The sequence below is a fragment of the Furipterus horrens genome, unplaced genomic scaffold (genome assembly GCF_987537825.1).
Source record: "Furipterus horrens unplaced genomic scaffold, mFurHor1.1.pri manual_scaffold_7, whole genome shotgun sequence".
Lineage (NCBI taxonomy): Eukaryota > Metazoa > Chordata > Mammalia > Chiroptera > Furipteridae > Furipterus > Furipterus horrens.
Genome location: NW_028327177.1, coordinates 41,990,490 through 42,006,518, shown reverse-complemented (window position 1 = coordinate 42,006,518; position 16,029 = coordinate 41,990,490). Strand labels below are relative to the sequence as shown.

Here is a 16,029-nt window from a genome sequence, read left to right as displayed (position 1 = left end):
CCCGTGACTAGAGCTAAACAAGAAGTGCAGTGTTGCTAAGCTTTTTCCTTTGTTTTGAAATCTTCAAGTAGCTGATTATATTTTTTAAAATAGATCTTTGGGTCTTATGGGTTATGAGGGTTTTTTTTGTTTGTTTGTTTGTTTTTTAATTGAGCCAACTAGTTACATGAGTCTCTAGAAGGAAAATGAAGAATGACTAGTTTATAAAGTTCGTATATATTTCTCAAATTCATTTTAAATCACATTATAAAATTCCCATTTTGTTCTCTTTTTTTTAATCCTGAGCAAGCACTAAGCACATGGAACCCTACAATATGAACTGAGGAACATCTCAGAGGGTGTCAGAACCATGAGATCACATGAAACACTAACAGCTAACTTCAAGGTACTCTGTCTTCTGAACTAAGATCACAGACCCAGTCACAGTACAGAGTTTGAGCCAAATAAATGTTTGAACAATTCTACAACAAAATACTCTAAAAGCAAAGAGGGAGTGGGACGCTGCTGCAGCTAGACGAGGCAGAGAAATCTCTATAGAAGAACAGAGCCTTAGCCTTGAGAGCCAGTGGAGATGTAAATCGGGGATGGAGTAGAAAGAAACTGACGGACAAGGTTTAAAAATATTGTAGGAGGCAAGGAGTCTGTGCTGAAAATACCAACCTGGCTTCAATTCCTTGCAGAAGAAAAGGCTGAGAAAGGTGGGCTGTGGACACTCCATACATCCTCACCAAAAGGCTATGAAAGACTACCAGTAATTTAGTCTAGCCATTAAAAAGTTTTCAAACAAGTATTTCATATGCTAAATGCAGTTCTTTAGGGAAATGTTTATGGGGGACGCAGGAGATACTAGGTCCAGCATTGTTAATTAGAAAATTGCTGTTAATAGTTCACAGAAGTAGTAAGGGTCTGAGCTATGGTGCAAAGGTGAGACATTACAAAGGAGGCAAGAGGCTCTGCTTGGTAACTGAAGGTAAAGTTAAGGTAAGTGTGAAGGAACTTCAACTAGGCTGGAATGAGTCCAGAGAAAGAGTAGCTTTCAAGAGGAGATGAAAATTCGTAACATATAAACAATGCCCCGTGCATAATAAAAACAGCTTATTAAGCCACCATGAGGACCTGGTTAACGTTAGTGAGCACAACAAGTAGAGAGGGCCTGCCATCAGGCCCGGAATTCAATTAAGCAGAAAATGAGCGATGGCCGCCACTGGCTGCTCAAGGGCAGGCCCCTCAAAGGAAGAGGGGTGCCGAGGCTACGGTACCTGTGAAGGAAGTACCACCGTCACTTGAAAAAGGAATCATCCCCATGGAAAATTACAAAAACCCATCTGAAATAATGAGAAACAACTGCTATTTACCTGTATGGAAAGGTCATAAAATGTTTTGGCTGCGCGGGCATACCCTGACTTCCTGAGGTCAGCACCTCCTCCAGGGAAAAGAACCCTGAAACAACACCAAACAGAGGTGCATTTCAGTCCCTCCCCCACAGAAACCAGACAATCTTAATTTTAAAAGAATTTTTTCCTTATTACATAGCAGCAAGATCATTACAGAAAATGAAAAAACTATGGCAAAAAGTGAAATATTTCTAATTCTACCCATTTGTAAATTATTGCGGTTAAGAAAACTTTTGTGCATATTCTTCCAAAACTTCTTTGATTAACAAGCTTATTTTTCATACAGATAACATAAAGGTAAATAAATGGGGTCAGGGGAGAGAGTACACAGAGTTAAAAATCAAGTAGAGATAAAATTCCAAAGACAGGAAGGTTAAATTAAGGTGATCCATGATGCCAAAATCAATCAATTAAAGTCCATAATCATGAATCACTTTTGGCTCACAAAGAATTTTTTCCTAACCATAAAGAACAAACCGATCATAAAAATATATGTAGGCTAGAATTAAATATCCATGGGAATTTAATATTTTATTACCACCCTGAAATCTCTTCAGAAATAAGCATTAGAAAATTTTGAAAAGAACAAAATCACAATTCTAGAAAAAGTCTGGGGGACAAAAGGGGTGAGAAACAAACATTTGATTTGATTTTACTTATGAAGGTAAGATACAGAAAATTATTTACTATGTTTTTATATCAACTTTTAAAATTAACTCTAAATGTTAAATATTATTATAGGTCTTAAAATAAGGATAGTCAAAAGAGATTATAAAAGTTAGATTAAGTGTATTAACATTTTGAAAATACTTAAATATGAATTCGAGATGTGAAATAATGCTTTTGAGATTGTTGGTTCTACTATATTCAACTTCCTGCATGAGCCAGACTCAGTATGAGCCTGGAGGGCCAAAGATGAGTAATTTTTGCTGTTAGTAAGATCATAGTCTAATAGAAAACTATTAGTCTTATAAACTATGAGGTGGAACACCTGCCACAAAACCACACAGAAAACCCTACAATTCCAAGTGGATTATTGAAGACTCATTTAGCAGTTCTCCCTTTTCATTGACTCACTACTTAAAAAGCTGCCTCTGATCAAATTGAATATGTTTAACCACACAGTCCTTTCATAAAGTAAAACTTGACTGTCCCTCCCAGTTGATAAACTCCTTTAAAGCCAGGCTCTGCCTATTCATTTTCGTGCAGCCCCACAACAGGACGAGGTCTGCTGCATCTCAGGGCTCAGTAAGGGTGCTTCTGAAGCTGCATAGAGTACTGCTCACTTACTGGTGTACATGTTGAGATTCTATCACATGTTCTAGCCTGGACATATTTATCTTTGTGCCAAAGGACACTGCATGCAATGGGCATTTTTAATGTTTTACTAAGTTTAACTGATTTTATAGTAAATATTTACTGAACCAAATTGAACTGAAGACTGAAGGCAAATGATTGTTTTGAACACAGCCTTTTCAAAAAGATTGTAATAAATAAACAGCTTTAAAAAGTATTTGTAAAGCTCTTTTTAAAAGAACTTTACAGTAAATTAGACTTCCTCCACCCCACTCCCAATCAAAAACAATCACTGCTAAAATCTGTTGTGTTGACCTAAAAGATATGTTACACATACCTCCTTACCACTACCTTAAGGACCAAAGTAAACGGGAGTATACTATACACACTATTAACGTACCTTGCTTTTTGTGTGTAACAATATCACATTGTTCAGGTAACAACAGTGGTCTGAAAAAGCATCTACAGATATCTTCATTTTTAATCTGTCTTAACATTCTATCATACATAGATAGTCTCCTTTAACTACCCAACTCCCAACTGATAAATTAATGAGTGGCTTGGAAATTGAGTGTATTTCGAATAATACTACAATGCATATGTTTGGCCCCAACTCTTCACATCTGGTGGTGGGGGGATATATTTGTAAAATAAAATTATTTCAAAGGACTTCCTAGCTCAAAGAGTACACGCATTTTTAATTTCAATAGATATTGCCAAAACTGCCTCTCAAAAGACTATAACTTACACATTCATAAGTATGAGAATACTTGTTTCTTCACACTTTCACATTACAATATTAGCAAATTTTCTGGTCTTTCCAATATAATAGTTTTTAAAAATGGTTTTTAATTGCTGTAATTAGCTTTCTTTCAATTAGGAGTAATGATGAGCATTTTTTCATACTATTAAAAGTATTTTTTCTATGAGCTAACCAATCATATCTTTTGTGGTAATGTCAGAGAATAGAAAACATTTTTCCGAGTTCTAAGCAAATTACCTTCTGAAAGAAAACCAATTAATATCCTTAAGTTTAGGAAGCAGTATGCCATGCCATTCAAAGTCGCTCCAAAATATTTAATAAGACAGGCATTAAAAGAAGAAAAGACTATGTCACACACATTTTTAAAAATCACATCTATCTACATTGTAACATTTGTTTCTTGCCCTTCCTTCTCTGTAGAACTTTTTCATCTCCCTCTCAACAAAATAATTCTTATAAAAAGAACTCAGGAAACCAATGGTATACCACTATAAGACAATTACATAGAAACACATGGAATATTTACATGTACTTTTCTGCAAGAGCAGACTACATAGACCTCACACACTGTATCAAGCCAGTGCTGCCAACTTACCCATTAATAGATTGGAAAAGCTTTTCATACTCTTCATTTGTAAGATCAGGCCTGAAAACAAGAAAAATTGTAATAAAACACTTATTTCCCAAACCTAAGAAAACAGTCAGGCTCTAAAGGAAATCACTGCATTAATTTTTTAAGAGTCAGATGAGACATAATTCTTAAATTCTTTTCAAACTACATGAAAGCCAAATAATCACATCCTTGTTTTGCTAATCAGACAAACATGTTTTTCTGTGGTCCAATATAATTTAATACTGTTAAGTTCATGTTCATATGCAAAATATGAAAGGCCATGAGATTTGGAGATACAGGGATATTTTAACGGTTGCCAAATGAGAGAGGGTTGGGAGGCTGGGTGATAAAAGTGATAGGATTAAGAAGTACAAATTGCCATACATAAGAAGTCACAGGGATGTAAAGGACAGCATAGGGAATACAGTCAATAACATTGTAATAACTATGTGTGGTGTCAGATGGGTACTAACTAGACTTATCAGGGATCACTTCTAAGTTATATAAATGCTTAATCACTATGTTATACACCTGAAACTAATATAATATTGTATATATCAACAGTAGTTTAAAAATGAAAAATTACTTTTAAAAAAACATGAGATTTAAGCATTGGTAATTTCTCTGCTAGCCAATTAGTATTTTTATGTAAAGTCTAAATAAAGAGATTTATTGACGTGCCTATCTGAACTACAGGCAGCTTTGGCAGATAAAAACAATACATGGTGGGGGGGGTGCTGGGTGGAGGGGAGCAAAGGGGAAAAAATTGGAATTATTGTAACAATATAACCAATAAAATATAATTTAAAAAAAATAAAAAACAATACATAGAAAAGCCATGTCCCTGATTCATCCCATCCTTACCACCAACTGCAAAGGTCTGGGGACTACTGTGTATTCAAAAGTCAGAAGAGCTGAGACTGGCCTAATCTGCCCAGGCAATTATTTTGAGGCACCTGGGAAGACCTAACCAATTACTATGTTACCGATGATTTTATCCCCTTCTCCAGAAAAGACGGATGGGATTAATCTGTGACAATTGGTTACAACCTTTAACTAAGTCACAGCAAGGTGGATTTGCTCTTCCAGAAGTTCAACATATTGCAAGAATGAGGGAAGAGAGCATCCTATTCATGAAATCTCTCCATTTGGCAATCTTACGGTTCTGTGAAAGAATCACAAGGTATAATTCCCTCTCAGCCTGCCACAAAAGAAGTAGGTTGATGATCAAATATCATCTACAGTCCCTTCCAGCCCCAGGAAACTTTTAGGGGGAGTTAAAGCACCTCATGGCATTTTTAAGTAGACACTTCTGATGCTACCCTGGCTGGTTTGGCTCAGTGGATTGAGCGTCGGCCTGCGAGCTAAGTGTCGCTGGTTCGATCTTCCAGTCAGGGCACATAGAGAAGGAAAACTCTGATTCCAAAAAACCTCCGCTGCCTTGCGGTATACCTCTTCAGGGGAAAGGCTAAGGGAGTAAACCCCGACAGAAAATCCGGAGCCGGAGTCCCTAAGGCGGTTTGACGTTGTAGTCAACACCGGCAACTCCTGCGGCGCACCTGAAGCCAAGCTGTATTGACTCCGTCTTTCCCTTGGATCCTTCAGCTGCGAAGAGAGGGGGGGTCTGCTGCATGGGCAACAGCAGACCCTCCATATCACCCTGCCCAGGCTCTGTAGCTTCAGCTTCACTGGAGAGGACACTCCAGCGTCATCGCAAGATGTCGATTCAACACGGGAGGAGACAGATACCGTGTCTCTCCCGAGTCGGACTGCACAACCATTCTCGGCGGTGCCGATAGACTCTTAAGAAGCTACACCATCGTCTCTCGAGACGGACAGCTGCCAACCTTCTGATGCCCTGAATTTGGCTGTGCTAAACCAGCAAACCCCTCTGGGCTCTCCTCAAAGTCCAAATGAGCTTTTCAAGCTCAGTTCTGCTTGGAATTTATAATAATCCTTTTGGCAGAGAGCCACAAAGCAGTGGGTAACACCGCAATGATCACTCCCTTACATGGAGGGAAGATGGGCAGAGGCCCAGACTTGGGAAGAAGTGTGAGTCTGCATGCTTCCAATATTCTGCCAGTCCAATCTGCCCAAACTGTGCCAACAAAAAAAGGAACCTTTCAGGACCCGGAATCTTACCCATGGATATTTAAACCAGGATGGACAACCACCACCATCAGGCAACAACAGATTTAGATCACTCAGCTCCGCTCCAGGGACTAGTTTCACTCCTTTAATTAATTCTAAAGAAATGGCTCCCCCGTTGTCCATGACTGAATTTCTAATCCCTGCTTATCACTATTAAGGGCCTTCGTTGTTGAATGTTAGGGGAGGAGATTGTCACAAACTCAAGTGACTCAGAGACCTGCCAGGGAAAACCGCCCAGGTCATATACTTCAAATGCAGATGTGAATAGCATGTTGTCAGACTTTCTTGAAGCAAAAAAACTTCTCGATGATTCACTCTCTCTTTAAAAGAACGCAGTTGAAGCCTAGTAACGATGACAAATGACGCAGCTTGAAAAGGAGTAACAGCCCCGGTTGGTATGTTTCAGTGGATTGAGCACCGACATGCAAACCAAAGGGTGGCTGGTTCGATTCCCACTCAGGGCACATGGTTTGGTTGTGAGTCAGGTCCTCAGGGGCCCACAAGAAGCAACCACACATTGATGTTTCCCTCCCTCTCTTTCTCCCTCCCTTACCCTCTCTCTAAAAAGAAATAAAATCTTTAAAACAAACAAACAAAAAGGAGTGACAGGCATTGCTGTGAGTGGAGAGTACTTGCTCCATTTCAAATCAGCTCCAGATAACTTTCTTTGAGAGAGAGAGAGAGAGAGGGAGAGAGACCAGAAATTCAGACTTCTGTGAAGTCTTCTGATTTGTAAATGTTTTAAAATGCTGTGTGAACAAAACACATTTGTGAACCAAAAGCAGTCCATGGGGTGCCACATGCTACCTCTCAGGAGGAGGATGTTGTGTGGGTCCCACTAGTCCCACTGGAGGAATTTATGATAGCCTAAGAGCACCAGGCACCTGAGAGAGGTAGCAGAAAGAAGGCAGAAGGAGATCAGAGACAAACTTCCTTACTTATTCCAGAATTTTGCCTATGTCTCCCATCCTCCTCCTTTTCCCTTTTAAACTGCAAAAGTTGGCTCCCAGCATCCAAAATGCAGAAGTGAACCCAACACTATCAGTGTGACCCTGTCTCTTTCCACATTAGGTAATCCTTTGCAGGTTACTCTGGGGATTCAGCTGCCATGTATTATATGGTTTTTATAGGATTGTATGATTCTAACTTCTAGCAATTAACTTAAAATAAACTTTGGGAACCCATGCTGAAAATTAACCTCTATGTTGACAGCCACATTTTCAGTGTCTCTGTCATACATGCCAGTATTTGGTGAATCATCAGTTTCAAAACTCCCCCAGTTTCAAAACTTCTGTCTTTCTTGTGTATTCCTCCCTGTGCCCTTTTTCAATTAGTCATCAACTAGTGATTTTTTTAAAATAACTTTTGCCTATCAATCCTACAGCCACTGATCTAAGACAAGCCCTCATCACTTCACAGTTGACCTACTGCAACAGTCTCTGAACTGGTGCACCTGTCTCCTGTCTCTCCTCCTTCCCATCCATGCTATTGGTACTAATGTCCTACAAAGATAGCTTGCAGAAAATGTTTCCGTGATCAAACACTGAAACGTTGTTCTGAAGAATCTCTGGAGCCTCTGCCTCAGCTCTAAAACTCTGATGTTATCTCAGTCCCACGTAAGATTTCATTTGAAAAATCAGATCTGCTACCAAAGAATTAAAGACTAACATCAAAAGCAAATGTTCATCTTGGGATAGAGACAATTAAAATGTAAAAGCAGCAGCAAGAAGACAATCCTTACGAAGCGAGACATAAAACCGCTTCGTGGTATAATTCTCTGAAGTGTAATATCTGCATTTTGATTATTCCATTTGAACAGTATTTTTGGTTATAGTTTTCTTAATGCACAATTATGTATAAAAGCATGTTGTCCAGAGCGAAAAGTTGCATTTTGTGTGTGAAATCACCTATCCCAGATTAGATGGTGGTGCTGGAAGCTTCTAAAATACAGTAATTTTGGATGATATTATTAATATGTATAAGGTTTTGTTTGTTAAAAAACTTCAACTCTTTCCAAATCAACATATGACACCAATCATTTTATTCTTACTAGGCCATTGTATTACAAAACCGATATGGCTCTTTTAAAACTGCAATGCTTGTGACTGATACTGAGGCAACACTCTGTATTAGTCATTTATAGATTTTTTTAAGTAGAATGTGTAGGTATTTCAAAAGTCATCTTCTAAGCTCCTTTGTGCCCTCAGTGTGCCCTTATCCTGATATTATATAATAAAGCTGGTAAAATTGTAGATTCTTTTTACTCCATTACTTCTATGATGTCTAATGAGGACCACCTTTTGGGGGGTAAAGGACACTACCATTTCTTCTCTATCTAATACATATGACATACCTCTAATGATGTTATAAACATAAATTCATACTTTAAACAATTTGTGACAGACTTAACACATCAGATCTGTGGCAAAAACCATGTACGATGTTACCACACTTAAATGATGCAATCAAAAGAGAAAGCATTAATTTTAGAGATAAAATCTTATTTTAAAAGTAAAACAGCAGTTTTTACTTATATAGTGTAAAAAATATCAAATCATACCTTATTGGTACAACTCTTGCACCTGCAGACTCCAGATACTTTACATAGGATGCAGCAATATAGTATTTTCCCAAGTTTCTCATTGCCTCACTACGGCACTGTTGCATTAATACGCCTAAGTTACAAAAAAAAAGAAAAAAGAGAGGTTTTAGTTTCAATCAATTTCCCTTTTTTCTGCTCAGAAACTGAAAGATACCACAGTAAGAATATCACTACAGTTGTTATCTCTTATCCAAGGTTTAACTTTGTGAGGTTTTAGCTACCCATGGTCACCCATGGTCTGAAAATATTACATGGAAAATTCTAGAAACAAACAATTCATAAGCTATATACTGCACACCGTTCTGAGAAGTGTGATGAAATCTTGAGCTGTCCTACTTCATCCCACCCCAGACATGAATCCACCCTTTTATCCAGCACCTCCATGCTGTAGATGCTCCCCAACCATTTAGTCACTTAGCAACTGTCTCAATCAGTAGAACGACTGCACAGTATTGCAGTGCTTGTGTTCAAGTAGCCCTTATTTTACCTAAAAATGACCCCAAGGTGCAAGAACAGTGCTGGAAATTCAAACATGGCAAAGAGAAGCTTTGAAGTGCTTCCTAAGTAAAAAAACATAGCTGAGAGGAGTACAATATGATATTCTGAGATACACCACATTCACATAACTTTTATTACAGCATACAGTGGATTCTTGAACATGGATTTGAACTGCATGGTCCACTTATATATGGATTTTTTTCAATAAATATACATTCAGCCTTCTGTATCCCCATATTCACAGATTCAACCAACCATGGATCAAAAACTATTTTTAATCCAGGGTTGGGAATCCACAGATGCAGAGGGCTGATGTAAGTTATTCGACTGCACAGGACAACTGTATTGTTTATAACTGTTCTATTTTATTCTGAGTTATTATTGTTAATCTCTTACTGGGCCTAATTTGTAAATTAAACTTTATCATAGGTATAAAATGTATAGGAAAAAACATAGTATATGTAAGGTTTAGTATTATCCATGGTTTCAGGTATCCACTGGGGGGTCTTGGAATGTATCTCCCACAGATACAGGGGGACTACTGTGCTTTATTCATCTAATTCCCAGAATTAAATATGAAACTTCTCCTCCAAGTACACCCATTGACTTTAGAAAAGAAGGCTGATCTGAGTTTTAAGTAGCCTCCTCTCTCTACCCTCATCAAGGAGGCCAAATAAGCCCTCAAAGCAGGTTTACAATAATAGCACCAGTCTCCTTCACACAGCTTTAGACCTAAAACAGATCTCAGAGTACATATACAGATCCTTAAATCAAGTAGGAGGCCCCTTCCTTCCCCCTCACACTCAAAGACACACTGTTTCCTTGGCAACAAAGCAAGACTGGAAATTATCTTCTATCCACATCTCTCCAACATCACCAAAACTACCTCAGTCCAAGCAGCCGACATCTTACCTCCCTCCAGGCTATTACAATAGCCTCTTAAAAAGTCTCGCTACATCCTTTTTTAAATAACACCCACCATCTCCGACCAGTTCTCAACATGGAAAGATATTTGATCATATCAGCATTCATTCAACATTCATCCATTCATTCATTTATTCACTTGGTATATGTTACTGAATCATACTATTTACCAGGCACTGAACTAGGTGCTGCAGAAATGTATGTGAATAAAACAAAAATCACTGCCCTATTGCCTTTAATTTTAGTGGGGGGTGGGGGAGAGCAGAGAGAAAATGAATAAACAAACTAAAAAGGTAAAATATAGTGTGTTGGCTGGTGGTAAGTGCTAGGGAGAAAAGTAAAGCAGAGGAAAAAGGTGTGTGTCTGCTGGGGGTGGGGGTGTCCCCTCTATAGGCAGGAAGACAGTTTCTTAAATATGCTTGCCAGGCATTTCCTCCCTGAGAAGGCGGAACAAGACATTTGATCCAGGACTTCAGAGTGGTGAGGGAGCTAGCCATATGCAAATATCTGGAGCAAGAGACCCAGAGTGAGGGAACAGCAAGTGCAAAGACTCTGAGTCAGCTGTGTGCCTGTCGCATTGCAAGGAGTCCATAAGACAAGAGCCAGCCCTGTGTGAGCAAGGGAAGAAAGCAATACAAAATGAGATCACAGAAAATGAGAGATAACTAATCAGCAGGGTGTACCTCCTTGCTTAAGCACTTCAATGGGATCTGAAACTTTCATAAACATTGCAAGACCCTGTATGCGCTGCCCCACCTATTTCCTTGGCTGCCTCTTAACAACTGAAACCTCAGCCCCAGCAGAGTACTCAGTCACATCAAGACATGTCTATCCTGAGAGTACACCTGTGACCATACCAACCCATTTGGAACTACTCCACCATTTGGTAGACTTTCAATGACTCTGTAGGCCATGTGACACATCACTTCCGTATTCTCAGTTTTTTATTACAACTGGCATTTTATCAGGCACTCAGTTAACATATACCAAATGCCAAAATATGTTCAGTAAGACTGTTTTTCTCCCCATGGATAGGCAGGACCATCTTGACTGAGGAAAATGAAAATTGGTAGGGGAAGATTTAAGGAGTGTCAGGAAATGGAGCAATACAGGGCGGCAAGGGTCAAGGGCCACAAAGGAGGCTTGGGACATGTGAACACAAGGTACCAAAAAGAAGAAAAGTATACACATGAGAGACCACAAGTAAGTTCCACCAACTTATCCCCCTCCCATTGCCTCACATATACTCACTTTTCCCATCTTGGGAAAGGAGCTCAGGTTATATTCCCAGCCCCTCAAAATATGACCAAAATTTCACCCATACTTTAAAGACATATCATAGCTTTTGTTTTTGAATCATTTGCACTTCCTACCTCAATGCTTTGCACATAGTAGGTGTTAACTATTTTGTCTTAATTGATCAGGGTGCCCAAAAGCATACTCAGTTTTTCTGTATTTGACCCTGGACTACCACTGTTTCTAGGAAATGGAAAAGAAAGTCCCTTCTCTTATTTCCTCCTCCCTGAATCCACATTTCTCAGCACACTACAGAGAATTATATTTTGAGTTAATTCTCCTTGGAGAACCTAACTTCTATTTTAAATAGCTATGAAATAAGGCATTCCGATTTCCAAATATTGATTCTCATTCCATTTGAAAACAGGGCACAATCAATATAAGTGGGAAAAAAAAGGCTCATCTACTTTGTATTTAGTTACAAAATACAGTGCAGCTCTTAGTGGAAGAAAAGAAAACAGTATAAGTGGCATAATATTAAAGCTAAAATAAAACCAATCTTAACTGTCAACATAAATTCCTTCTGGCAAATTTTAATTCCAGGCTCACTTCCCCTGGATAGCTTTCCCCTGCCCTCTCTCAAATGTCTGTTATGGCAACGTAAATGGATTTTACTCTTTTTAAAACATAATTTTGTTGGAAATGAAAAATCACATGCTTCATTTTAACACCAAACAGAACTGACATTAGGATCTTACTGGCCACTGCTGCCCTCCACTGCTCAAGATGACAAAGTCCAAGGCACATAGGACAATTTCTTGAGTATCTGGTCAACTCGATTTTTATACGTACAGTGCATTGTATCTTGAAATACCGCTTTAACCAGTGAAATCTAATAAATATAATGCATGCACAGAATTTAATTAGTAGAAATTCCTCGCTGTGTACAAAGAACAAATCCTCAAGGTCCTTCTGAGACCCCTCCTCCCAACTTTAAAACCATGTGAAATCACTGAGGCATCAGCTGTTTCAGGGCGACCCAAACCGTGGCTCGGCGCGGTTCTTGTGCTGAGCATGTAGGCACACATCGTACCCTCGTTCTTGGGTGCTTCCCAGACCGGACACAGCAGCAAGAGGCCTCAAAGGCGGACAGCAACTCCCGCCCCTCTTTCTTACCGATGATGGGCTTCTCGGTGTTGGAGGCACGGGAAGCGGACAGCCGAGGTCTCGCCGCCACGCACAGCAGCAGGCCCAGCAAGTACAGCAGGCGGCCGAGGTTCGCCATAGCGCTGACTGCCTCCCGCCTCCTTTCAAAGGCACTGCGGGCGGGTCGCCGACAGCTGCGGCCACAGGTCCCCGGGGCCGCTCGAGGCCGTCGGGCAGGGGGTGGCGCCCCACCGCGGGGCCCTATGGGAAATGCAGTCCCGGCGCGCGTGCACGATGGCCGTGGGAAGGGGTCGGGCGGCTCCGGAGGTGCCTTGGCCGCGCCCGCCGAGTTGCTCAGCGGAGTTCCCGTGACCTAGCGACCGTCACGCCCGCTTGGCAGCCCTTCTGGAGGCTCTGAACGCGGCTGGGTGGGCACGGGTGATCTCCGCGCCCTCGGATCTTCCCTTTCAACTGTTAATCGATATGACAAGGTCCCTCGCACCTAAGCTGGGGCGCCCTGGCCAGGCCCTCGAAGAGGATCCCTGAGCCCCAGCCAGACCCTGTCCGGTAACCAGGCAGCAGAGGAGGCTGCAGAGAAATTCCACAAAGCGCCTGAGGCCTTTGCGCCAGCGGTAGCTCCAGTCCAAAAGGCCAGAGCTTTGTCGTTAGGAATGCTGACAGCCTTGTGGACACTCCAGCATTGGATACAAGGATAGGCAGTGACTTCGAAGGTGATTTCAACATCTTGCTATTTCTTTTCAGAATCGAGGCACCTGGAGGAAGGAAGCGCCGAGAAAGGGATGGTAGATGGCCGTGCTCACGTTCCAAGGCACATCGCCTCACTTCAGCCTGGGTCAAGAAGGGACCAGCTCCTGGCATCTCCTGCAAAGTGGCGAGTCCACGACAAGCCCTCAAAGGATGCTTAGTGATGTCACTGTTAGCGCCAACCACAGACTTTGCCCTATAAACGGGAGGCTTTGGTTCCTGTTAATTAAAAGCATTTTGAGGGTTCTTTTTAAAATTTTAAAAGAGGGTTGGAATCACTTCTCACGGGGAGTAGGAAACTTTTTCTCACTGTGTGTGAAAACCTAAATGTAATAAAGATATGGGTAGTATTTGGGGGAAGTTTCCACCTATAAGGCCCAAATTAAATTCAGAATAAAATTGAAGAAGTGAATTTGAAAATCTACTCAATCACTGCTAACTATTGAAGATGCAAAAATGAATTGGACAATGTCTTTTTCACAAGAAGTTTACAGTTCACTAATGAAAAAAGACAGAAAGAGAACATGAGTAAGGGAAAGAATAACAGCATAATTTTGTCATATTTCAAAAAGAGTGAATGCAATAAGTAGTCTGGTTTGACAAGAAAATAATGCTTCTGTAGAGGGTGTGGTGAGAGACAAAGCCAAAGGATCTGTTAGAGATATTGTGAAAGGCCTTACCTAATCAGCTTGTTTTGAACATAAATGAACAGACAAGGAACCTTTGTAAATATGAATTTGTGATTATGGAGCTCAAATCCACATAGGAAAAAATTAAATTATTACCTGGTATCATACACAAAAATAAACTCCAGGTGAGTAACGATGTAAATGTGAAAGGCAAAATAATATGTTTTGATAAGAAAATACAGAAGTGTATATTCATGACTTTGGTGATCAAAGGATTAAAAATACAGATGTTAATGGGGAAAAGTGATAGATTTAATAACAATTTTAAGACTTCTATATAACTAAGCAAATTAAAGTAAGGCACAAACTTGGAAAATATGTTTACAAAATATAGAATTTCAAAAGTGCTCATTTCTAGACTATACAAAGAACTAAATAAAAAAAAACAATCCAATATAAAAATGGGAAAAGAATATGAAAAGATGAAACAAACCTTCATTAGTCATCAGGAAGATACACATTAAGATAAGATAATATGTCACACCCATCAGATTGACAAAAATGTAAATCTTGATTATAACAAGGGTATAAAAAAATGACAACTCTCAACTCTTCTGGTAGAATTGTAAATTATTACAACCATTTTGACAACAATTAGGCAACTTCTGGTAAAGGTGAAGATGCACATATCATGTAACCCAGCACTTTTTGGTATATGTAGGTGTTACCCTAGAGAAATGCTTGCATTAGTGAGGAAATTTATACAGGAATATTCTTTGCAGAATTTTTTATAATAATGAAATGCTAAATGCAATATAAGTGACCATCAATAAGAGAATGACTAAATAAATTGTATAATTAATAGACTACTAGAAAGCATGAAAATGAGTGAATTGGAGCTGCTTATCAACAGAGATAAGTTTCTATTAATAAGAGATAACAGAGGTTAATTATGTTTGCGTCTAGAAGATAATGTCAACTGCCTAAAATAGAATCTCTCCACACATCTTCAAAAAACCATTAGATGTAAAAGGAGTACAAATGAAATTGCACATGATCCATCCTTTAGCAATAATAGGAGACAGGGGATACCACAAACATCAGATTACTAGAAAATTGATAAATACCAAATTGCAGCAAATATTTCTCCACTGCTAGAAGACTGGATACTGAGAGCTGGGGAGGCAAGTCTTCAGAGAATCTTTGATAAAGAGAAAAGGAGAGTGGAAGATATAGACAAAGCAAGGGCAAAATCAAACCTTAAAGAAAAATTTCAAACACTAAGTGCTAAAATACTGAACTAGGTTATAGTACTAATAATAGGAAAGAGGCTTTGAAAGTGATTGGGACCAGAACTGACAGCTTCAGATAAGTATTGCTTCTAAGGAAGAATCAGCTTCATTGACAAGGGAGTAGTGTCTCTTAAAGATATGGCACTGAAGGGAAAGAAGGATACAAGGGGAAAATTAAGAATCTTTAAGAAACAAAAAAGTCATGCCAGCCATCCCTCCTCATCCCCATATATACACCACTACCACTACAAAAACATCTCAAGAAATTGCACTTCACTATACTTACAGAATAAAACACACTCCAACCAGGTAGGTATCCACAAAAGGCCTATTCTGAAAAAAAATCAAATCAACACAATAACAAAACTATTTCAAGAAGAAAAATGACAAAATGAATTATAACATTTTATCTAGTGGAAATTCTTCCTCAAAAAGACAATACAAAATATTCCAAATTAAAATTAAATAGCCTCAAAAGCATAGGATAAATATGTATGTGTTTACCTACCAAATATAGATCAGAAGTTCAAAACCTAAGAACAGAAAAGGACAAAAAGAAGGAATGCCAGAGATGTTGATCAAATCAGAAAAAATGTTTCTAAGACTTTAGAAATGAAGGCTAAATTACCACTGTCTGTCCAAGGCAGAAAATATTCAAGTGGAATATTGATAAAAATCACTAAATAAGGGAATGAAACAATCAAAGAAATGAAAATTACA

General features: G+C 39.2%; 1 protein-coding gene and 1 long non-coding RNA gene across 2 annotated transcripts in view; one reads left to right on the top strand and one right to left on the bottom strand.

Annotated features, from left to right (window-relative positions):
- Positions 1–12,902, bottom strand: part of GGH (gamma-glutamyl hydrolase) — a 29,072-nt gene extending 16,170 nt beyond the window's left edge. The window contains exons 1-4 of the mRNA XM_090283641.1: positions 12,654–12,902; positions 8,778–8,892; positions 4,049–4,099; positions 1,356–1,440 (exon numbers count right to left, since the gene is read on the bottom strand). Coding sequence (XP_090139767.1) covers positions 1,356–1,440; positions 4,049–4,099; positions 8,778–8,892; positions 12,654–12,762 — 360 coding nt within the window. The 5' untranslated portion in view covers positions 12,763–12,902. The remainder of the gene's footprint in view (positions 1–1,355; positions 1,441–4,048; positions 4,100–8,777; positions 8,893–12,653) is intronic.
- Positions 12,841–13,800, top strand: LOC150004346 (uncharacterized). The gene is made up of 2 exons (XR_016512384.1): positions 12,841–13,190; positions 13,386–13,800. It is a non-coding gene; the product is annotated as an uncharacterized LOC150004346 (long non-coding RNA).
- The last annotated feature ends 2,229 nt before the right edge of the window (positions 13,801–16,029 follow it).